The following is a 24,683-nucleotide window of genomic DNA, read 5'->3' as shown; positions in this document are numbered from 1 at the left end:
TCTGCCATAGATTTTTTTCTTGAACACTGTATTTTTTGTCACATTAATCATCTCCCCAATAAAGTGCTTACATTGAGAAGGAACAGTACAATCTCTTTCACAGAAATATGCAGAAGTCTACAATAGTCTGGTACAAAATTTTTCAGATACCTTTATTCCAGGTCATGAGTAGATCCTATAAGGACATAAGTCCAATAGTAGGTTAATATATCATACCATGGAATAGAAGTGATTAAAATTAGGTGATATTCCTCATACTGTACTGAGAAATTCCCAAGCCCCAGGATAGCCTAGTCACTTAGTAAATGAATGTTGATTAAAATGAAAGAGGTTGAACGTGTAAAACAAAAAGGTAATACAGAAGGATGTGTAAATCAGACATGACTGAAACTCATGTTTAGGAAACAACTTACTTCTTCACCATTATAAGTAAAGTTTAGTAAACTGGAAAGTGTTAAGAATATGTGTGTTTTGGCTGGGCGAGGTGGCTTACGCCTGTAATCCCAGCACTTTGGAAGGTCGAGGCAGGCAGATCACAAGGTCAGGAGTTTGAGACCTGCCTGGCCAATATGGTGAAAGCCTGCCTTTACTAAAAATACAAAAATTAGCCGGATGGCACGTGCCTGTAGTCCCAGCTACTTGGGAGGCTGAGGCAGAAGAATCACTTGAACCCAAGAGGTGGAGGTTGCAGTGAGCCAAGATCCCACCACTGAACTTTAACCTGGGCCACAGAGCAAGACTCCATCCCCCGCCTGCCGCCAAAAAGAATGTGTGTTTTATTTTGTATACTTCTGAAATATTATTATTTTGAATCAGAGGTTGTTGTCTTCGTCTCTTCAGTCAGCTATAAAAAATACTAAAACTGAGAGGATTATAAATAATAGAAATTTGTTGTCCAAGATCCAGGTGCCTAAGATTCAGTGTCTTATGAGGACTCTCTTGGTTTATAGATGGTGCCTTCTTACTGTGTCCTCACATGGTCTAAGGAGCTAACTAGCTTTCTGGGGATTTTTATAACAGCACTAATTCCATTCACGAGGGCCCCACCCTCATGATCCAGTCACCTTCCAAAGGCCCACCCCATCGTAACATCACACTGTGATCAGGTTTCAACATATGAATTTTATTCAGACCATTGGAGTTGTCAGTATATCAAACATGTTTCTCTTTGAAGAATTTTGTTTTAAAAGTAAAAATGAGTTCATATTCTTTTCCAGTCATTTAGATTTTTTGTCTCCATTTTGCTTGTCTCCAGTTTTTTCTTGACTCCAAATCTTTGTTCATTTTTCATACATGTCTGAGTAATTATTCTTTCTCCTATGGCTTGTTGCATAGTGGGAAGGGCACAAAATCCTGAATTTGGATCCCAGTTCAATCCAGGAAAGGTTTACCTCTGTGAAATTTAAGTTTTCAGAACCTCTCTTTCCTATTCTGGAAAGATAAATTGTTGGTTCTATCTACATATCTCATGTTTTTGAGATGGCCAGAAGAGATCATGTTTATGAAACTATTTTGTAAATAGTAAAATGTACTTTACAAACAATAGTGCTCATTATTAATTAGCCCTAATCTAAGTCAACTCCTCCATGAAATATTTGAACTCATGAATTAGAATTAATTGCCCAGACTTATGAAACTTACATTATATCCTTTATTAGGTTTATGTATGCAAATGTCTGTCTTTCCAAATAATTTGGAAATTCCTTAAGATTAGGAAGTGTGTGTTACCATTGCTATGTCCTACAACATGAGCACTGTTTATTGAAATAAAAGGGAAAATTTTAATTTATATGCAATCTTGAAATCATTGTAATTTAAAATGTTAGTCTTTATTATTTGGTAAACTGTTCCTTTATCACATAAACTGAGGACCATATGACTACTAAAATTACATTTTTCTAATTTAGAAAAAAAGCAACCTCAATAGATTACTTCGTATTGTCATTCCTTTTTCATGATTATTGAATATTGAATGAAAATGTTATTAATACAATTTATGTATCTACTTTTAGACTTTTTATATAAATTATTTTTCTCTGAAATTTTTTTCCCACAATGAACAGAATGTATAGCCAAGGCACTTATGATCTCAGAAGACACTGCAGTTTATTAGCATACTTAGTTCTGTTACTTTGTATAGAATTTTGCCTTCTTTTACCATCTGTTCTTTATTCAACAGATGTATTATTGCATTTTTGAATGTATTCATCTACACCACTTTAGAATTATCTAGAAATTAAGTACTTTAGGTCTGTATTGTCCTTGTGCTAAATGTAATTTTTATTTCATAAGTTAGAAATGATAATAAAATATAGTAGATTATGGTTTTAGATTCTTAAAAGAATAAATCAAACTCTTCTGTTTAGGTCATTGAGTTGGAAAATCGGCTAAAATCCTTTGAGAAAAGGTCAAGGAAATTAAAAGAAGGGAATAAAAAATTAATGAAAGAAAATGATTTTCTGAAATCCCACTTAAAAGAGCAACAAGAAGATACAGAAACCAGAGAAAAAGAGCTAGAACAGATAATAAAGGGGAGTAAAGATGTAGAAAAAAAAAATACTGAACTTCAAGTAAAAATCAGTGAGCTGGAGAGAGAAGTCACTTCCCTGAGGAGACAAGTGACAGAAGCTAATGCATTGAGAAATGAAAATGAAGAGCTGATGAGCCCAACGGAGAAATCACAACAGTCAGCAGACAAAGCTAAATCTGAGATGGCCACCACGGAAGTGAGATCTGGACTATATGATTGTAAGACAACTACAACCAAGGTTAAATTTAAAGCTGCCAAGAAAAATTGCTCTGTGGGTCGCCACCACACTGTTCTCAATCACTCCATCAAGGTTGTGAGCAATGTGTTTGAGAACCTCAGCAAGGACGGCTGGGAGGATGTGAGTGAAAGCAGGTAAGGCTCTCATTAACTTAGCTCTGTGGTGGGGACACTGTGCATATGTAAAGCACTAGCAAATGGAGATTGAATTTCAAGTACTGTCGATTTGGTATTCAGAAAAAATACTGTCAGATCCTTTGAAATATCTTGGGAGGTCTTGTTCTGAGCTTATTGACTGAAATTTGCATGCAAAATTAGCCACAACTGCATGAGTATTTGAATAGGTGCCAGGAAATCCAAAAGAAGGCAATGCTTGATTTCTTCCAGTGATGCTATTTTCATGCAGTCATGAGGCTTGAAATTGACAGTTTGGCAGGTTGATTTAATTTGCTGGCCCTTTGCATATTCACCACTGACAGCTAAGGATTCCCAGGCAAGCCTACTAAGTCGGTTTAGTTATCTTGTGACATGCCAACCTGGGAGGAGAAACAATTTTCCCCCTTAATTTAGTTAGATAAATTTTGAATGACCCATTTCAGCTTGTTACCAGATGTCTACAAGCTGTTTAACATCCTTTAAATTAAGAACCATCTTCACTAATTATTTGATGTATTATGCAAAGTCATTGTACTAACTTTATGTACAGTGTAATGTATTATGCAAAGTCATTGTACTAACTTTAATTGAATGGTGGTTAAAATTTAGTTCTTTAAAGTTATGGCTCTACAGATTCCTAGTCTTAAGATACATAACCCTAGTGAACAGCAACAGGAGGATACTAAAAGTCTGTAATACTTCTTTCTCTTACCCCTGGCTATACATTCATATATGCACTTGAAACATATCAGTAAAACTGTCAGAGGCATGTGAACCAAAGCAACTCTGTCTTAAATAGGAGCTGGGTAAAATGAGGCTGAAACCTACTGGGCTGCATTCCCAGACAGTTAAGGCATTCTAAGTCACAGGATAATATAGGAGGTTAGTACAAAACACAGGTCATAAAGACCTTGCTGATAAAACAGGTTGTAGTAAAGGAGCGTGCTAAAACCCACCAAAACCAAGATGGCCACAAGAGAGACCTCTGGTTGTCTTTGCTACTATACTCGCACCAGCGCCATGACAGTTTATAAATACCATGGCAACATCAAGAAGTTACCCTATGTGGTCTGAAAAGGGGAGGTGTGAATTATCTACCTCTAGTTTAGCATATCATCAAGAAATAACCATAAAAATGGGCATCAGCAGCCCTTGGGGCTACTCTGTTTATGGAGTAGCCATTCTTTTATTCCTTTACTTTCTTAAAAAACTTGCTTTCACTTTGCACTGCTGACTTGCCCTGAATTCTTGTGTGAGATCCAGGAACCCTCTCTTGGGGTCTGGATAAGGACTCCTTTCCTGTAACAAAACCACCGAGACAAATGAATGATAGAATACCTCTTTTTTACATCTAGACAGTAGAGAAGTTCAGTGTTGCCGTAATTGCTAACAAATTGCCCAATTTGCCATAATTTTAAAAATTCTGCCTTGTTCTATAATGACATATGTCCTTTGATTTTCCCTAGTTTTTTATTTTGTTTTGTTTTTAAATTCCTAATAGTGATTCTGTTTTGGATTTGGGATCCCTCTGGGTAGTTTTTCTAATCACAGACATAGAACTGAAAATTATCTTAAAATGTGGTTCCCAAACTTGTTTGCATATTAGAGCACCTGGAGGTCTTATAAAAATTCCAAAGGTTAGGTTGCACCCCAGACCAATTAAATTATAATGCTTGGAGTAGGATACAGGCCTAAGCAATTTTTGAAGTTTCCCTCTTGAATCCAGTGTGCAGACAAGTTCGAAAAACACTGTTTTTAAACATCATCTACTCAAGTCCCTTGTCCTCAGGCAGTTAAAGAAACTCAAAAAACATAACGAAGGAAAGGCCAAAGGACCAAATCTGCATTTTTATTTCCATGTTACCCAGGTTCTTCTTTCTTCCCTCATAGCAATTAGAGATAAAAACTTATTTCACACCCACTAAGCACTTGTCTATATCTTCAAGGAAATTCTAGTGCTAGCTACTATACTATCTTAACCGCTTGGTACTACCACACTATTCATAATAAAGTGGTGCCATTCACTTATGTGCAAATATGTATGTATGAATAAATAAGCAACAGGGAATATACTAATATACTCTTTTAATTTTATTATATTACTGTTACCAGAAATGGGTCCCAATTCAGACCCCAAGAGAGGGTTCTTGATTTCTCACAAGAAAGAATTTGAGGCAAGCCCATAGAATAAAATGAAAGCAAATTTATTAAGAAAGTAAAGGAATAAAAGAATGGCTACTCCATAGGCAGAACAGCACCTGAGGGTTGCTGGTTGCCCATCGTTATGGTTATTTCTTGACTATATGCTAAAGAAGGGATGGATTATTCATGTATCCCCTTTTTAGACCACGTAGGGTAACTTCCTGATGTTGCCATGGCATTTGTAAACTGTCATGGCACTGGTGGGAGCTTAGCAGTGAGAACGACCAGGGGTCACTCTGATCACTGTCTTGGTTTTGATGGGTTTTATCTGGCTTCTTTACTGCAGGCTGTTTCATCAGCAAGGTCTTTATGACCTATATCTTGTGCTGACCTCCTATCTTATCCTGTGACTTAGATTGCCTAACTTACTGGGAATGCCTCCTGGCAGATCTCGCCTTATTTTACCCAGTCTCTATTCAAGATGGAGTTGCTCTGTTTCAAATACCTCTGACATTAGTGCATGTGCACAAGGTCACATATTTTGAGAGACATACCATACAATATCTCTTAAAATATAGAACTGCCATTTATGTTATTTAGCAGTAAAACTCAATTTTATACTATGATTAGCGTTACATTTCCTGCCTGACAGAATGCCTTCAAGAGTCCCTTAGCTGCAAAGAATTCTGAAACAGCTAGAAATTCTTGCAAGAGAGCTTTAGGGACTTCAGAAGATTCTTTCTTTTAGATTTTTATAGTATAAAATGTAAGAGTTACTTGGATATTGAAAAAAACAACTTCATGTGTATATATAAAATGTAAGAGTTACTTGGATATTGAAAAAAACAACTTCATGTGTATATATGTATAATACTATATTGTATGACTATCACCTTATTCATATTTATTTCTCATAGTTGAATAGTTATTTACAAGAGCATGCCTTTTCAGTGATGGGTTTTATCAGGAGGGTTTGTTTATTCTTTCAAGAAGAAAAACAGAATTTCAATATTCCAAGCAAATTAAAGAGAGAGAAGTGAAGTTTGTAGTGTTATTAAATAAAAGGGGCTCTTTGCCTTATGTTAGAAGTCAATACTATGACATTGAGTTTTTGAGAAAAGAAAAGCTTTGTATTGTAAGTTGACTCACAAGGAGACAGGAGTGTCAAGCTCAAATCTGTCTCCCCAGGCTGGCTTCAAAGCAGTATTTTCAGAAAGTGATACGGGGAGGGGAGATGCTGAGATTAATAGGTGATTGGTGGAAGGAAAGGGGAGATCTGCAAAGTCCTTAAGGATACAAAGATGCAGTTATCTCTTCATGCTAACTCATAGGTTGCATGTGCAATTCTGGGATAGTATGAAACATGCAGTGGAATTTCAGGCTGTGACGTCAGCAAGCTCATTCTGTGCAGACTCCAGTCGACCATGTTGGTTCCAACTGATTTCAGCTAGATGTTTTTATCTCATAAGCAGAGGGAGTTTCAGTAAGTTGTTTCTTTTTTAATCTGCCATCCTGCAAACTCAAGAATTTCTGTTAATCATTAGTTTCTTTAACTTTTTGAGGCATCGTTTCAGAAGCAGAGAGGGAAGAATTTATTGAGTAGATTATAAAGGGTTGCAGAACAAGCCATGCCAAAGTATGTAGTTTTGGCATAAGGATTATTTCAAACTGAAGTCAGTTCAGAAAAAGCAGATACAAGAAAAGCTCTCTTCTCTCCCCCTAAAAGCAGTGGATACATTTACAAAGGCATACCTTCTTCCCTCTCTGCCAAAAAGGGATAAAAGCTAATCACTGGAGACAACTTGAGACCTTAATGAGCCTGGAGATAGCACCAGAGAAATCTACGTAACAAATTTTACCAACTAGCCTTCATCTACCATTAGTTTTCCATGTATTTGCCTTCCTACAATTTGCTGCCCCTTAGGGCTCAAGTCCTTTTCCTTTGCTTTATCACTTCTTTAAATATTTATTTTCTTTGTTGAAGATGCTATATAAACTGGAGTTCTAAGCCACCTCTTTGAGTTACTCACTTCCAGATAGTCCCATGTATTATATGTATGATACACATGTTAATAAACTTGTTTTTCCTTTGTTAATGTCTTCTGTTACAGGAGTCTCAAATGAGAACTTAGAAAGGTAGAGGGAAAAACATTTGTTTTCATCCCTACAGTTATACTTTCTAATTCCATTTTCTCCTATCTAAGTTATTTCTTTAATTGCTTGGTCACATTTTCCAAACACAACATAAACTTTCGTGATTCTATGTGTTTAGCCTGTCTGACTTCATGTCTCTCCCTGCTTGTGCGTTTTATTCTCATTCAAAATTATTTTACAAGAAACTGATAGTCTTTGACTTTTCTTTTTCTTTTTGCTTCAGGAATATGGCATTTTTTTAAAGTTTTCAACCTTAGTCCTAAAGCCCTTTCCATCTTTCTTCCATTTTATAAAGCAGTATATTCATTCACATTATCACCTTTTATAAACAGATGATAACACCTGATGGGGTTCAGGACATACTACTCCCAAAATATAGCTGAAGGAATTTGAAAAATTGCAGGTGCTAGAAGAACTCTGTGACCTTCTCCCTGAAACAGATTGTAAGATCTTCATATGAGAGGTGGCTTCTTTATACTAGAGTAAAGGAACATCCTTATGTCAAAAGACAGAGGAACCCCAGGATGAATCTGAATGAACAGCCATGCTAAGTGTCCCCTAGTTTACTATACTTAGCTCATACTCTTATCTTACCACATTTTCCATGAATTCCTATTTTTCATCAAACCTCAGATGTAACCATTTCTTCAGGTCCTCATTTCCTTATGAAGCCTCCCTTGTCATGTACAACTTATATTAAAGAATTTCATTTGCTTTTCTCTTAATCTGCATTTTTTACAGTGTCTCGGTCAAGAACATAAGTTGGATAAAAGAAACCTATTTTTTTCTCCCCAACACAACTCTCCCATTATTTAGAGTGTATCTTAGGGATTAGGAACATGGAATCTGTGACCAAACTGCTTTCATTCAAATCCTAACTCTAACATCCTCTAGCTGTGTGACCATAGGCATGCTATTTAACCTGTCTGTGCCTCAATTTCATCACCCATAAAATAGGTATATTGATAGGATCATATTCATAGATACACTGTGAGAAAGAAATAGGATAGAACGTTAAAATAGTACCTAAAACATGTTCAATACTGTATGTTAACTATTATAAGGAATTATTTTCTTTGGCTATCCAAAATATAGATTTTTATGGTCTAAAATATAAGAGTTACTTGGATATTGAAAAACACAGAACTTTGTATGTATATCTATAATTTAGTACATGTAAAACACTATATTATATGATTATCGCATATTAATATTTATTTTCCATAGTTGAATAGTATTTATAAGAGCATGCCTTACCCCATCCTCAGTGTATTTTTATATATGTGTGAAATATATATGTTAATTAAGTCATTCATCCCCAATTATGGTCAAGAATATGAAAAATTCTGCAATGAAACAGTATAATCTCACACAACAAATATTTATTTTTCAAATTGTGAGTACAGGTCTTTTTTAGGCCTGCATTTTGTTGCTGTTTATAGATTCTACACACAAAGGTTCCATGGACATCTCTTCATAAACTTGTTTCAGCTAAAATTATTTGTTTCTCAAGCTGATTTTAATTCTACCCAGTTTTTTTTCAGTAGAGTTAGTGGAACGATTAGTTTTATGATTGAAAAGGTTTTTAATCTTGGAAACTTTTATATTGCTATTTTTAAATGACCTATGCATTCATTTTATCCTCATTGAAGTCCTGATTCTACTGTGTTTTCCACTAAATTGATCAAAAATAGGTTTGTCTGTACTTTCCCAAAATAGCAACCTTGCTTTGGGTTCCTAGCATTTTATTCCCAGGTTACTGTAGATCTAGATTCTATAGAACTTTTCATGTAGTTAATCTCTTGACACAGTATCTTAGGATGAAGTAGTAGAGTTCCTTTCATGTTGTTAAGTTTTTGATGGAAGACCAGACTATATACATAGTAGACTGTGAAGAATAAGTGAATAAATACATTTGTTGAATCATTAAACAATATTCATTGTCTGACTACCTAATATGGTACAGTACGTAAAAGCAAAGTCCATATAGAGAATTTTTTTTAATGACATAGAGTCATGCTCTGCTTCCCAGGCTGGAATGCTGTGGCACAATCATGGCTCACTGCATCCCCGACCTCCTGGGCTCAAGCTACCTTCAACCTCAGTCTCCTGAGGACCTGAGACTACAGGCATACAGGAGCTGAGACTACATGCCACCATGCCTGGCTAATTTTTAAAATTTTTTTTTAGAGATGAGATCTTGCTACATTGCCCAAACTAGTTTTGAACTTCTGGTCTCAAGTGATCCTCTTGTCTTGGCCTCAGAAAGTGTTTAGATTACAGGTGCAAGCCACTGTGTTCAGCCTAGATTTGAGGTTTAGTGAAACAATGAAAATTTTACGAGTATTATAAGAAATTACAAGATTACTTGTTTATAACTTTGGAGCATCTCTAGAAAGTATACTTAAGCAAAACATGAAAAAGACACACCATTAGAAAATGGGCAATGCTATGGACAGGAAATATTAATGACTTGAGCAGATGACTTAGTGAACTAAAGATTATGAATCTATCTGTAGCAGACAGAGATGGTACGTGGAACCTCTGACAAGCATGACAAGAACCACATGTAGACACATAAGGCCATCAGATTTCTGTTGACAACTATTTTCTATTTAAAAAGCTACTACTGCTGGGAAGAGGCTGCAGCAGTGGCAGATTTTTTATTTTCACAAATCCCCCGTCAAAATAAACAAAACAAATAGGAAGGCATAGCCAAAATCTCAAGGATAGCATCTACAATAGAATTGGTGACAAACCCAAAATATGAACAGATAGGGACAGCCGTCAACAGCTGTACGATTTGCATTGTATCAAGAGAGAGAAAATTGGTGTCCTGAGAAAAGACAAATATTAAGTCCCTAAATAGACAATGATTGGAAAACACAGCAGGACAATATAAGAATGGCAACAGAAACTAAGAGAAGACACTGTAGGATCCCATTTGCAAGTGAATGTCAAGGAACCATTATAATGTCTGGAATGCAGAAAAAGGGTTTCTTCTATGAACTGTCTACACCAAAAAACCAGAACTTCCCTACTGAACCAAGTACCACACACAACACTGTGAAAAGAGACTGAGTGTTATAGGGACAGTAGCCTCCGCTGTTGGTTAATTTTATGTGTCAACTTGTGTGTTTTGGGATGAGGTTAACATTTAAATCAGTGAGCTTTGGATATAGCACACTGCCACATTGTCCTCCAGAATGGAGATGAACCTCATTTAGTCTGTTGAAGGCCTGAATAGAATAAAAAGAATGACCTCTGTGAGCAAGAGGGACTTTTCAAGAAAATTGCCTTCAGATTTAATCTGCACCATCAGCTCTCCTGGGTGTCTAGCCTGCCAGACTTCACACTAGAACTGGAAAATTGGCTTTCCTGGGTTTCCACCTGCTGGCATTTGAACTGAAGCTGCACCAGTAGGTCTGGGCTACACTGGGCCATACTGTAGATTAGGACTTCCCAGCCTCCATAATCCCATGAACCAATTCCTGAAAATATATGCATACATGCATACATCCTGTTGGTTCTATTTCTCCAGAAAAACCCTAACTAATCCACCTCCCCACCTCCCACTCCCACCCCCACCAAGCCTATTTCAGCTTCTATCTTACTCTTTCTCAGTAATGATAATACTATCTAAATTTACAGTTGTGCTGAGCAAAAGCTTGATATTGTCCTTGATTCCAGTCTTTCTGTCCCTCATTTATCTACCCTATCAGGGAATCTTGGTGGATTTCTTTAGAAAAATGTCCAGAAGTTAGCCTTTTCTCATCACTTTGGTTGTCATCCCCCTTATATCTATCATTATCAGTTGCCTGAAATACAAAAAGAACTTTCCTAAACACCCTTTCTGCTTTCAAACTTGTCTTTAGTCCATATTTACTGTGTTCTACCCACACTGTATTGATTGTTGCTTCTTAAAAGCAGGAACTTCTGTCTTAGGGATTTTAGTTTGATAATGTCTTCTGCCTGGAATGTATTTAGCCAGATATCCAAACAACTAAATCCCTCTCCTCTAAATTCTTGCTTCATTATTACTACTGATCAATCTACTTCAAATTTCAACCTGCCGCCATTTTACCTGCCATAATTTGGATTCCTTCCTCTTATCTTGCTCATTTTTTTCCAGTGGCACTTAATAATTTATAACATACTACATCGTATTTCAAAATTATTGTGCTTATTGTTTTCTTAGTGGATAGACTGTAAACTTCATGATGGCAGGGATATTTGTAGAATTTGTTCATCCATTCTTTCACATACATAGGGCATAGTAGACATTCAATAAATGTTTTTTGAATAATCAATGAATCAAGAATTATAAAGAGAAGGAAGTCACTCTTCCCCATCACTAAGACACACCTCCCTCCTGCCGCCCCTCTCCCCCCACCAAGGGCTCTCTTACTACTAAATAAGCATATTTCTTTTTTTTGCCAAAACTTGGCAGAAATTCAATATGTAATGCCCAAAATGGTATAAAAAGTATCATAAAAAGCAGCATATTTAGTAATAAGACTATTTAGTAAAAGCTCTCATTAATAGTCTTATTTAGTAAAAAGCTTTCTTAATAAAGCATATTTAGTAATAAGAGAGCTTTTATTAATAAAAGCTCTTAATAAGAGAGCTTTTTACTAAATAAGACTATTTAGTCTTTTTTTTTACTAAATAAGACTATTTAGTAAAAAGCTCTCTTATTAAGCATATTTAGTAATGAGAGCTTTTATTAATAATAAAAGCTCTCTTAATAAGCATATTTAGTAAGAGAGCTTTTACTAAATAGTCTTATTACTAAATATGCTGCTTTTTATGATACTTTTTATACCATTTTGGGCATTACATATTGAATTTCTGCCAAGTTTTGGCAAAAAAAAAGGAATAGAACACAAAAAGGTAAACAATTATAGTAGAACTTGTAAGCAAATAGAGTATTCTGATTCAGAAATAATGAATTCTAGTATATCAGCATAACTTGAGGATTTGATCAATGGCTATCGGTATTTTGAAGGAGAAGCCAAATGGTATGAGAATATAGGAAACAGGAAGGTGTAGTAGTGATAGTAGAAAACACAAAGAAGGGTAATTCTATAGTTGGTGTTTTTGAAATAAATCCTAAATAAGGTTCTAGGACATTATAAAAGAATAGTTTGTGAATGTTTTTTAAAAAGAAGTAGTAATTTCTCAAAGCCAGTATGGATTCTTCAAGGGAAATTCTTATCAGACTAACCAATAACCTTTTAAAATATGATAACAGTAAATACAGAACATCTGAATTCTATCAAAGCATGTTTATCTAATTGTGATTAACATGACATTGAAAGAGATGCAAAATACTTCACACAATAGAATCAAGATCCCCAAAGATCTCAATAGACTGGGATGATAGTTACACAAACATCTACAGGTAGTTTACTTGGCTATAAAATACCAGTTGCACTGTACAATGGGAAAAATATGTGGCTTTAATAGTTGTTTGCATAGAAATACTTTAGGTGGTTTTGTTAAATCTTATTTGAGTCTGTAGTATGATGTACATGCCGGAAAAGCTTACACACTTTTAGTCTGCATCTACAAAGAGTTTTACTCAGTACATCTCATAGTGTCCCAGGAATATGAAACTGAATTCTGGACACGATGATCCATCATGATAAGCTGAAATACATTCAAAACTGACCAGGGAGGCTGGGCGTGATAGCTCACCCCCGTAATCCCAGCACTTTGGAAGGCCAAGGCAGGCGGATTACCTGAGGTCAGGAGTTTGAGACCAGCCTGACCAACATGGTGAAACCCCGTCTCTACTAAAAATACAAAAAATTAGCTGGATGTGATGGCAGGTAGCTGTAATCCCAGCTACTTGGGAGGCTGAGGCAGGAGTATTGCTTGAAGCCAAGAGGTGGAGGTTGCAGTGAACCGAGATCGCCACCACTGTACTCTGGCCTGGGCGTGATGGAGTAAGACTCCATCTCAAAAAAAAAAAAAGTCTGACCAGGGAAATAAAGCATCTCAAAAGCATATAAGCATATATGTTAGGAACATTTGAACAAGCTCGGGATGTTATTCTTCATGGTGTCTCAAGCAGCATGTAATGATGTCTAAATAGTTAAAAGGCCCATTCATTTGGTAAAGGGGCTTACTTGTATGTTCCACACAACCTCAATACTTCTATCTCCTACCTTTGTTTATTTTTTTTCTCTTTAACACATCACTATTAACATACTATGTATTTTACTACTTCTTGTTTCCCGTCGCTCTACTCTTTCCAGGATAAAGGTCACATGAGGGAAGGGATTTTTTTTCCGCTTTGTTCACTACTACCTTAGCCTTTATGCCCAGAAAAGTGCCTGGGCCCATAGGTGGTGCTTAACAAGTATTTTGTTGAATGATGAATGGCAATAAGAGATGGAACTAGAATCAATGGGTGAAAGAATCTAGAAATGGAACTAGAATCAATGGGTGAAAGAAACTAGAACCAATGGGTGAAACAAAATTTCAGAGATTGAAATTTTGAAAAATTAAAGTTCTGATACAACTTAATAATTCCTACTACTGATACATCAAGGCACCAAATGTTTATCTATTTAGTATAAATCAGTGAAAAATTCAGATATTGAAATTTTGTTTCAGGTGAAGGAAAAACTTTATTGGAAATATTAAACCTTTGTGGCCTTGTTGGGAAAGTAGTGCGTGCTCCGACCCTGGAAGCATTACAGCAAATGCTTTCTGAGTTAACACTTGGTAGAAATACTATAGACATGATGTTAGTAGGGATTTGATGTTAGATAATCTGTTTTCCTGATGGGATTCTATAATTTTGTAAAATAGATTTAGACTGATTTTCCCTTTTACATTGAGAACCTGTAAATGCCCACATTAAACTTGCAGCTTCATATACAATCTATGCTAAAACATTATTTTGTCTTGAACTTAACACAAGTACATGTAACAACTTTTATTCTTGGGTTTTATGTCCCCACTTTTTCCTAAAAGCAGTGATTCTGAAGCACAGACCTCTCAATCTTTGGGAACTATTATTGTAGAAACATCCCAGAAAATAAGTCCTACAGAAGATGAAAAAGACCAGAAAGAAAGTGATCCAGCAGAAGATAGCCAAACACAAGGAAAAGAAATAGTACAGACATATTTAAATATGGATGGCAAGACTTCAAAGGTATCTGACACAATTTTACTTAATTGTATGCTGTTTTAAATTTTGTCTTATTCTTTTTAAGTAAATAAATTTTACTATTGATTTAATTTGAATGCTTAAAAGTTGTCTTCTTTGAAATATACAGTGAAAATATTCACTTTTAAATAATTTTCAAGTTCTTATTTGTAACAGTCTTTTGCACAGATGAAAATGGAAATAAATACTATTCTTATAAATATGAATCTTAAGGTATTTATATCTCAGCAAAAAAGTGATAATAGGCTTATTATTGTTTTCAGGTATATGAAATATTCCAAGTGAGGAAACTTCTTTTTTAATATTAGCCTTTGCAATGATAAAGTCATTTAGTCTGACTAAATCTTTAAATTACTTATTTCTAACCCCTCAATGTATTTTAAATTTTGAAAAATTGAAGTTCTAATACAACTTACTCAGTAATTCCTACTACTGATACATCAAGGCACCAAATGTTTATCTATTTAGTATAAATCAGTGAAAAATTAAGGAAAGTTCAGTTTTATTTTGTTGTAAAAAATTGGGTTGTCTTTGAATTAACCTGTAAGATTCTTTTAAAGCATAATTCAAAAACTTTTTTTTTTTTGAGATCTTGCCAGCACGTTGGAGGAAAGGTCTCCTTTAGTTACTACCAGAATAAAGTTCAGACCAAGAATTATATGCTAAATGCTTGCTGATTGATTGATAAATATATTTTATAAAAATTTTTGCTGCTCTTTATTGATACTTGGTAGTTTAGTTTTTCTCGTTTCAGCTACTTTTGTGTGTATGTTGAGGTATATCATTGTGAGTTTAAGTTTCTGTGATTACTAATACAATATTGAGTACTTTCTCATAGTTATTGGCCATTAGTATTCTTTAGTAAATTGCCTCTTCAGGTCTGCCCATTTTACAAATGAGTTGTCTGTATTTTTCTTACTGGCTTAGGAATTCTTAAATACTCTATCTATGAGTCTTTTGTTGGTTATATTAGGTATCTTTTCCTACTCCATGGTGTGCCTTTTTACTATCTTACTGGAGTCTTCTGAAGAATATAACATCTCAATTCTAATGTGGCCAAACATCAATTTTTTTGTTTATTAATAGCACATTTTGTCTTCTGTATAATGCATTCCTTACTGCAACTCAGATGTATCCTATACTACCTTCTGTGTTCTTTCCCTATATTTTTCTGATTTACTGTTTTGATTTTCACATCAATGTCAGCATTGATTTTTGCATGTGACATAAGATAGGGATTAAGTTTCCCATTTTTTTCCCTAATATTTGTCATGAACTTTTCCTTACTTTATTCAAAGGTATCTTTATTGTAAACCAAATGTACATAAACACATGGATATTTCTGTAGGCTCTTTCTTCTATTCCTTCAGTAAATGTGTTAGTATCATGCTGTCTTAGTTACATTTTAGTAGTGTTGATTGCTAGTAGAACAAGTTTCCCACCTTCTTGTTTATCAAGAGTCTCTTCTTGGTCCTTTACTCTTCAAAATGAATTTAAAATCAGCTTAAGTTCTACAAAAACTTTTTTTGGGGACTTTGGTAGTGACTCTGTTAACCTAAATTAATATAAAACAAGAAGACACTGAAAGGTGGAGAGGAGACAGCAGACCAGCTAGGTACCCCAGGACTCAAGGAACAACATGGTAGTAAGTTCTCTGGGTTTTCATTTTGCTTCATATATCCTGGCCTGGATACCTGGTATCCCCCAACAGGAAACCCCAGTAGGTCAGACAATACAGGCCCTGGATAAAACCATTATTTTAACCAAAGAATTGGGAAGAGGCCAGCCTAGCAAGACAGAAAAGTTTACATAGTAACTGTCCTATTTTAGGCAAACACCACAGAAAAATTGTAACCCTATTCCAGTCTCATCTGTAAAGGCCTAGTGGGAACCTAGACTTTCACTCTCACCTGACTATAAGTAGGCACTCTTCACGTCTCCTCCTAATATCAGGTTGTTGCCAGAGAAGACCAAGTAGGGAGCCAGTGATAATGACTCCCTCCTGAGGTCTCCAACCCCTGGGCTGCAGACCGGTACCTGTTGTGGCCTGCTAGGAACTGGGTCACACAGCAGAAGGTGAGAGGTGGGTGAGCCAGTGTTTTGGCCTGAGCTCTGCCTCCTGTCAGATCAGTGGAGGCATTAGACTCTCATACAAGCATGAGCCTTATTGTGAACTGCACATGCAAGGGATCTAGGTGGCCACTCCTTATGAGAATCTAATGCCTGATGATCTGAGGTAGAACAGTTTCATCCTGAAACCATCTCCACCCCCCTACCCCCTCCACCACTTTCCATGCAAAAATTATCTTCTACAAAGCTGGTCCCTGCTGCCAGAAAGGTTGAGAGCCACTGACTCTCTCCTTTCCATGTCATTGGAGATCACTAGGGAACCTGGATATTTATCTCCATTCAGCAGTGAAATGCCTCTTTCCCTTCTGAGCAAGATAATTTCAGAGGCCAAGTGCAGAGATGGGGAATTTAATTATCACTCATACCTAACAAGCTCCCCACCCCCTCCCCATGATGTCAGTGGAAGCCAAGTGGGGAACACCAATGAGGTCCCCCTCTATTATCCAACCATGATGGTATCAGCAGATGCCTATTGGGTAGCCTGAAGTTCTGCCCCGACCAAGCAGTAATAAGGTGACCCTCTCCAACCAGGTTGTCAACTGAGATTGGATTTCTACTTCCAACTGGCAGTAATTAGATGGTGTACTCCTTGCCCATCAGCGTGGTGTCAGCTGAGGCCTGTTCAAATAAGATTCAAGCAAGATACAGAACCTTGACCCACACAAGTATGAACAACTGATTTTTGACAAATGTGCAAAAATAACTCAATAAAAGAAGGATAATCTTTTCAAAAAAACAGTGCTGGAGCAATTGGATATTCCAACGTAAAAAAGGAATCTGCATATACACTTTACACTTTATGCAAAAATTAATTTGAGGTAGAACACATATAAATATAGAATATTTTAAACTTTCAGAAAGAAATAGAGAAAATCTTCGGGTCTTAGAGCTGGGTGAAGATTTTTTAGACATGATACCAAAAGCATGATCCATAAAAGAAAACATCAGTAAATTAGACTTCATTAAAATTAAAAACTTTTGCTCTTCAAAAGACTCTATTTAGAAGTTGAAAACACAAGCCACAGAGTGAGAGGAATATTTAAAAACTATGTGTCTGACAAAAGTCTCATAGCTTAAATATATGAAAAATGCTCAAAACTTAACAGGAAGAAATTAAACAATCCAGTTACAAAATAGGCAAAAGATATGGGCAAATATTTTCCCAAAAAAGGATATATGGATGGCACATAAGCACATACAAAGTTTTTTAACATCACTATTAGGAAACAGCTAAAGTAAATATTAGTGAAAATACCATGTCCTGACCCAGGGTGCAGAGGGACTGGATCTCTCATATTGTTCACGTGAATATAAAATTCTACATTACAGCACTCTGAAAAACAGTTTGGTGGTTTCTTAAAAAACTAAACTTACCATACAACCCAGCTATCATACCCTTAAGCACTTATCCCACAGACTTGAAAATATATGTTTACCAAAAAAAAAAAACTTGTACATGAATAATCATAGCTCATTTACTTGTAAAAGCTGAAAACTGGGACCAACCAAAATTCTCTTCAATAGCTGAACAGCTAAACAAACTGGTACAAAAAACTACTCAGCAATGAAAAGGAACTAACTATTGACATATTTAACGTCTTAGCTTTGTGACCTCAAATTTCTTGTCTTGAATCGGGAACTAGGCTTTCTTTCTTGCCTTTTGCATTCTGTGTTGCTATTTAAGTGGAATTTCAAGGTCACAAGGGATTGTTTGTTCTGCATTTTGCTGGTCACTTTTTTGTCTCTCTGATTTTCTGCTTTCACTTCATTTTTGGTGTCTGGCATTTCCTTTATATTTTTGCCATGTTAGAAACTCTAAAAATATTTCTTTCATAGTATGAGAGTTTTCTTGAGTTCGTATTCATTAATAGTACAGGAAACAGAAGCCTACTTCTTTGTAATTTAATTTTAGCTACAGTTAATTTGATACCAAATCTGGTGACTGGTATGAGTAATTCAATTGGTAGTTGTGTTTTGGACCTTTTTTTTTTTTAACAGTGATTAGTATGTGGCTGATACTTAAATACTAATTAAATCTTAATAAAGGAATGAAAAATTTATCTTATATGCCAGTTCTGAAGATAAGTTCAAATGAAGCATTTCAAAAATATTTTGAGAAATGAAACATTGTTAAGGTTTTATAATTTCTGAAAGTAATTAATTTAAAGGAAAACTGTATTTTAGATATAGACTTCTGGCATATGTATTAAACGGTTTCATGACTTTAGGGCTATTTGCTGCAAGATTGGGATCTTTGAAAAGGTTCTTAATATAAGAAATAATTTTCTAGATGGAATATATCCATGTTTCCCAGCCAATAAATTATTAAACAAGACTGGACACTGTGGCTCACGCCCATAATCCCAATACTTTGGGAGGGCCAGGTGAGTGGGTCACTTGATGCCAGGAGTTTGAATCCAGCCTGGACAGCATGGCGAAACTCCATCTCTACTAAAAATATAAAAAGTAGCTGGGCGTAGAGGTGTGCACCTGTAGTCTCAGCTACTTGGGAGGCTGAGGCATGAGAATCACTTGAACCTGGGAGGCAGAGGTTGCAGTGAGCTGAGATTGCACCACTGCACTCCAGCCTAAGCAAGAGAGCCAGACTCTGTCTCAAATAAAAAACAAAAATACAAACAAAACCACACACACACACACACACACACACACACACAAACTTAAACAAGACCATGTGTTTTACTGCTAATATTTACATGTTTAAATTGGTAAAACATTTTGAAACAAAACGGCTTCATTTTATTCAGCCTAAGTGTATTAGAATGCCATGAGGAAAACATACCACTTCAGGAAAAGATATTTTATTATTGTCAGAATTATTTTTAGCCTTATTTGTCAGAAGGTTATTTGCTTCATTTGTCTGCATATAATAGAGAAAAGTATTTGAGAAAAGGACCTATATTTTCAGAGAATGTTATTAATTATTCACATTTTACTTTTGTTACTATTACCATATTTACTCCTACGTTTTTAAGCTATCCCTAGATTAAGTTTCTACTTCTTTGGAGTTGATTTTGTATCTGTATCTTCTGCCTGCTAGTTTAAGTTCAGTGTATATAATAAGTTCATTTGTAGGTTCTTGGTATCAGTTAGAGAATTCTATTATCTAGAGTTTAAAAAAATATTTTGTTCAGTTTTTTTTTTGGTAAGAGACAGTCATGCTATGTTGCCCAGGCTGGCCTCAAACCCCTAGCCTCAAGCAATCCTCCTGCCTTGGCCTCCCATAGTCTTTTTAAAAACTTCTTCATAAAATAATTGTATTTTTAAGTAAAGAGATATTACTTATATCAGTTTACTTGATGTTGTTATTTAATAATAATACAATTTTTATGAAATCTTCAAATTTAGGACTATTTTCATGATAAAAATGCCAAAAAAACAACTTTTCAAAAGAAGAATTGTAAGATGCAAAAGAATTCACATACAGCAGTTCCTACTAGAGGTAAGAATGTGTATGCAATTAACAATATGTCTTTTAAATTTTAAATCTAATTTTTAAAATATTAGATTTAAATTTTAATAATTTTAATATTATTTTTATATAGTCAACAGAGAAAAGTACAAAAATATAACTGCCCAGAAATCAAGTAGCAATATTATTTTATTACGTGAACGGATTATATCCTTGCAACAACAAAACAGTGTACTTCAGAATGCCAAGAAAACAGCAGAATTGTCTGTTAAAGAATATAAAGAAGTTAATGAAAAGCTCCTCCATCAACAGCAAGTATCTGATCAACGATTTCAGACAAGTAGGCAGACAATAAAGGTAAAGAGAACTTTCAGATTCAATAATAGTATACTATATTATAAAAGTAGATATTTTGTTTTGCATATATTGTTTAGTTCATATTTGTGTTAGGTCTATGAGTTAAAAAAAATTACTGGACTTCTTTAATAAGGCCCATATTAAAGGCTGACTAACATACACGAGGGAGGGAAATCTGAATCAAAAAGACACTTTACTAGCATTCCTGTTCTACTTAGTTTTTCTCATCTTTGAAATATTTTTATATATTCTGTATTGTGTTACATCTTAGCCTTTAAAAGCCGACATCATACATGCATATAGCTTACCCATTTGCCTATGTTTAAAACTTTGTGTTTATGATGTTATATTATTAAACTAATATATTCCTCAGTTACTCTTTGCCCAAATACTAGTATAAAATGTGAGGATTTTAATGTGAGTATCTGTTTTAATGTATTCGAATAACCTATCCATGGTTCTTTTCACTCAGGCAAATGGAGCTTTCTATAGCAACTTTATTCACATTATACATTACTCCTGGTAATGTAATCTTAAAGCACAGGTTTAACTTACACTTTGAGATGAACTTAAAGCAAATGAAAAAGAAAAGATTTTTTGTTTTTTAGGTCTCTATTCTTTACGGTATTTGCTTGTGAAATGATTGCTCTTTGTTAGAAAATTGCCATTTTGCACAGAAAAAATTATTTCATTATTTTAGAAAACAATCTTTAAATCACTATCATACATAATTTTAAATTATACTTAAATTCTCTAATTCTAATATCTAGTGCTTTGATTCAGACAATATGTATAAACATCTTAATGGTGAAGGATTAATCCGGTTAAGAATTGTGTTCTGACTTTATTCCCAGAGTAGCCTTATACCCAAACCTTAACTGCATTCCAAACTTGGACTAGAAGTTTCAGTATAGGCTTGGCCCTTGGAAATATGGCAGTGGGATACCAGATGAGACTGAGCTCTGTGTTAGAATTTAGACAAAGCCACTGATACCACAGCCACTGTATAGAAACCACATTTCCCAAAATGATTTGATCCCATATACATTTTACTGGCTAGACTTTTCTTTTCTTCTCTTTAATATTCTTTGTCTCTCTTTCTTCCCTTTCCTTTTCCCCTCTGCTACTCTTCCTTTCTGTCTTCTGTTGTTAAATGACATTGTTTTATAGCACCATGATACTATAAACTATATACATTCCTAAGTTTTTTGTGCAAATAGCGAAGTGACATGAAAGAACATTTTTTTAAAAGAAGAAAGAAAGCATTCTTAACTTTAATTGTTCAATCTTATACAATAAATATTTGAACTTTTCAGTTTCTCTTAAATAATATACTAGAGAATTGGCTTTTCATAAGAGTAAATTCTAATACTGTTAGAGGAAAGTTGTGAAAGATTAGCGTTGTTACAAAAATTATTTTCCTCATTCTCTTTGGAACAGGAATTTTCTCCATTGAGGGTTTGAAACGTAGTGGTACAGTTACTTCTTGGGTGTTCCTTAAATTGCATAACTATGAGAAAAATAAAAATAGTACGCTAGGGATTCAACTAAAAATCTGTGTTAGATATACTTTTTTGCCTGTTTCACAACCAATTTTAATTTCCTTTCTTACAATGAGGTGCCATACTGGGTAGTATCAATTAAGAAAATCCACATTTTAGCAGAGATTTCAACTACTTGCAAAGAGAAAATTAGGAGGTATAAAAAGCACTTCAGTTACTGCATGGTTCATGTGCATTTTAGAGAGAGTATGGTATGGATGATCAAATGAGTTACTTTAATATAAATTTCTCCTTGAAGCTACCCTCAATTCTAGCTATTTCAAATCTCATCTACTCCAAGGTAAAGGTCATACTTTTGTTATTATGTTATAGGTGTAACTTGTATTTCATTGTTATATGTTACTTTATTTTTTAATGTACATTTTCTTTAGATCATAGAAAGGTCCAAGAACATCTAATAATGAAAAAAGCATTTCAGAAAAGGATAAGAATCAGAATTTAGAAATTTTCCATTTTAAAAATCGCTATGAACTCAAATAAATGTAACCAGTGATTAATTAAAATTAGATTTCATTGGCATATTCTGTACATACAGAGAAATAACTGATATGGTAACTAAACTTAGAATTCTCTACTGATAAAGTAACTTCCCAAATATTACATAGATACAGACAAATTATCTTTAGTTAACACATTAGTATAGTCTTTGTGAGCTCTATCATAATAAGCACAGCTTGGGATGGAAGATATCAAGATCTCAGTTTCTCATTTACTGAGAAATTTTTCAGGTTACCAACCTGAGGATTTGGGTAGCATCTGTTGATTTCTGTGATATTTTTAATAATGGAACTTAGGAAAACAGATTAAGTTTAATCTTTCTTTTCCTGCCTATTTGTGATAGAATTCCTATATGCTTGGCAACTACTTTAATTATTTCATATCTGTATCTTGTGATTTTAAAAGCCTCAACATTTATTTTTTATTCCAAAGTATTGAATCAGGCATCAATAGGTTTTGAACTTATAGGCCTTAAATTTATTGTGCATTAATAACTAATATTTAAGACAGATTTCAATGTTTGGACAACCTCCATACTTCAGATATTACTTTATATTCAGGAAAACTTTTCAAAGATTTTCAACTTTTTCATGTGAAATTAAAAGTACCATTGTTTGTTAGGAGGTTGATAAGAGGAACACAAAGTATCTTTTGGCATTTTTTCCCCTATCAGTTTCATTGCAGTGTATTTTAAATCATTATAGAATTTCCTTAACAAGGCTTAGAATAAGAAATTTAAACTATATAAGTGAAACCACTAAATTTTGGAATAAAAATTTTGACCAGAATAATAGATTTTTTACATGTTCGGGCTGAGCTGTAACTTTATTCTTTTTTGTTTGTTTGTTTTTTTACATTTTGCCTATTCTCAAGATATGTATGACATATAGATCGTATTTTGCAGCTATGAGCTAAGTAGTATGCTATGTAAATGGCAAAGATTTATGATTTCCAAAAGCAGGTAGTGTAAATGTTGTTGTAAAATATTCTGAATCTATTTTGAAATATACTGTAGCCCTATACTAAGCATTATTCTATAGATGGAATATATATATAGGCATCTGCTATTTTCAAGAAAAATTAACTATAAATCTTTATGCTTTATATTTTATACATTTGTTTAAAGTATGTATACATTGCCACAGTTGTAAAGATATGAGTAAAAACATTCTAGCCCTATTCTTTAGAGTTTCCTTTTAATATGAGAAAAGTCTGAAACAGAGCAATGTTTAATTTTATAGATTTATTTATGTTTCTCAGGTCATACACTAATTTAGACAAAAAGTAGTAAAAGAATAATATTTTATCAGACTGGGCATTCAAACATGAAAAATTAACTTTGTTTTCTATAAAGGATTTTAGGAAAGTTAAGAGATACAGAAAAATATAAAGCATATATAAGAAATACCCTTATATCCTTAAGAAATTAACATTTTGGCATATATTCTTCCACTGTGTATTTTAAAGATAGAAAATGTGATAAATAAAGCAAAATTTTTATTTAATCATTATCTACAGCCCCATCTTCTTCCACTCATCCCTGGAGACACTTTCATGAGTTCATGCTAATTTTCCAATTATTTTAAAAAGTTTTGCAAATATACGTACATTGATAAATAATATATAGGATTATTTTTATTGTAGCATAGTTTTTTGTTTGTTTGTTTGTTTTTGAGATGGAGTCTCTTTCTGTCACCTAGGCTGGAGTGCGGTGGCACAATCTTGGCTCACTGCAACCTCTGCCTCCCAGTTTCAAGCAATTCTCCTGCCTCAGCCTCCCGAGTATCTGGGACTACAGGTGCTCACCACCACACCCAGATGATTTTTGTATTTTCAGTAGAGTCAGGGTTTCACTATGTTGGCTAGGGTGGTCTCGACTCCTGACCTTAGGTGATCCACCTACATCAGCCTCCCAAAGGGCTGGGATTACAGGTGTGAGCCACTGTGCCCGACCTTGTAGTATTGTTTTTGTGTATTTCAAAATCAATTAAATTTGATTAAAAAAATGTTATATTTCATCATTACTCTATTCATGGACATTTGAGTTTCCAATTTTTTTTGCCTTTACAGACAATTCTACATTGAGTCTCATTATATGTATTTCCTTGTGTTCATTGAGAGAAGTTCTCTTAAATAAAGATCCAGAAGTAGAATTGTTGGAGAATATAGATTGGACATTTAAATATTTATTGTCTGTCAAATTGGTTCTAGCAGTTTTCTCTCTCATTACAAAACTTTCAGCATGCCACTGCTTGTATACTCACCAATACTTGATATTGTGAGACTTAAATGTTTATAAATCTG

At 34.5% G+C, this 24,683-nt stretch overlaps 1 protein-coding gene across 5 annotated transcripts in view; it reads left to right on the top strand.

The window, feature by feature from the left end:
- The window catches only part of CNTLN (centlein), a 374,623-nt gene that overhangs the window by 265,335 nt on the left and 84,605 nt on the right, over window positions 1-24,683 (top strand). For 4 of the 5 annotated variants that reach the window (XM_064381308.1, XM_012449977.3, XM_064381303.1 and 1 more), the window contains 4 exons: window positions 2,367-2,902; window positions 14,207-14,387; window positions 19,899-19,992; window positions 20,096-20,319. In XM_064381308.1, coding sequence (XP_064237378.1) covers window positions 2,367-2,902; window positions 14,207-14,387; window positions 19,899-19,992; window positions 20,096-20,319 — 1,035 coding nt within the window. The remainder of the gene's footprint in view (window positions 1-2,366; window positions 2,903-14,206; window positions 14,388-19,898; window positions 19,993-20,095; window positions 20,320-24,683) is intronic. The other variant, XM_012449978.3, reaches the window with a different exon arrangement.

The sequence above is a fragment of the Aotus nancymaae genome, unplaced genomic scaffold, assembly GCF_030222135.1.
Source record: "Aotus nancymaae isolate 86718 unplaced genomic scaffold, 86718_ANA_hifiasm-v0.15.2.pri h1tg000003l, whole genome shotgun sequence".
Classification (NCBI taxonomy): Eukaryota; Metazoa; Chordata; class Mammalia; order Primates; family Aotidae; genus Aotus; species Aotus nancymaae.
The sequence above is the reverse complement of the archived record's forward strand: the minus strand, read 5'-3'. Positions and strand labels throughout refer to the sequence as shown.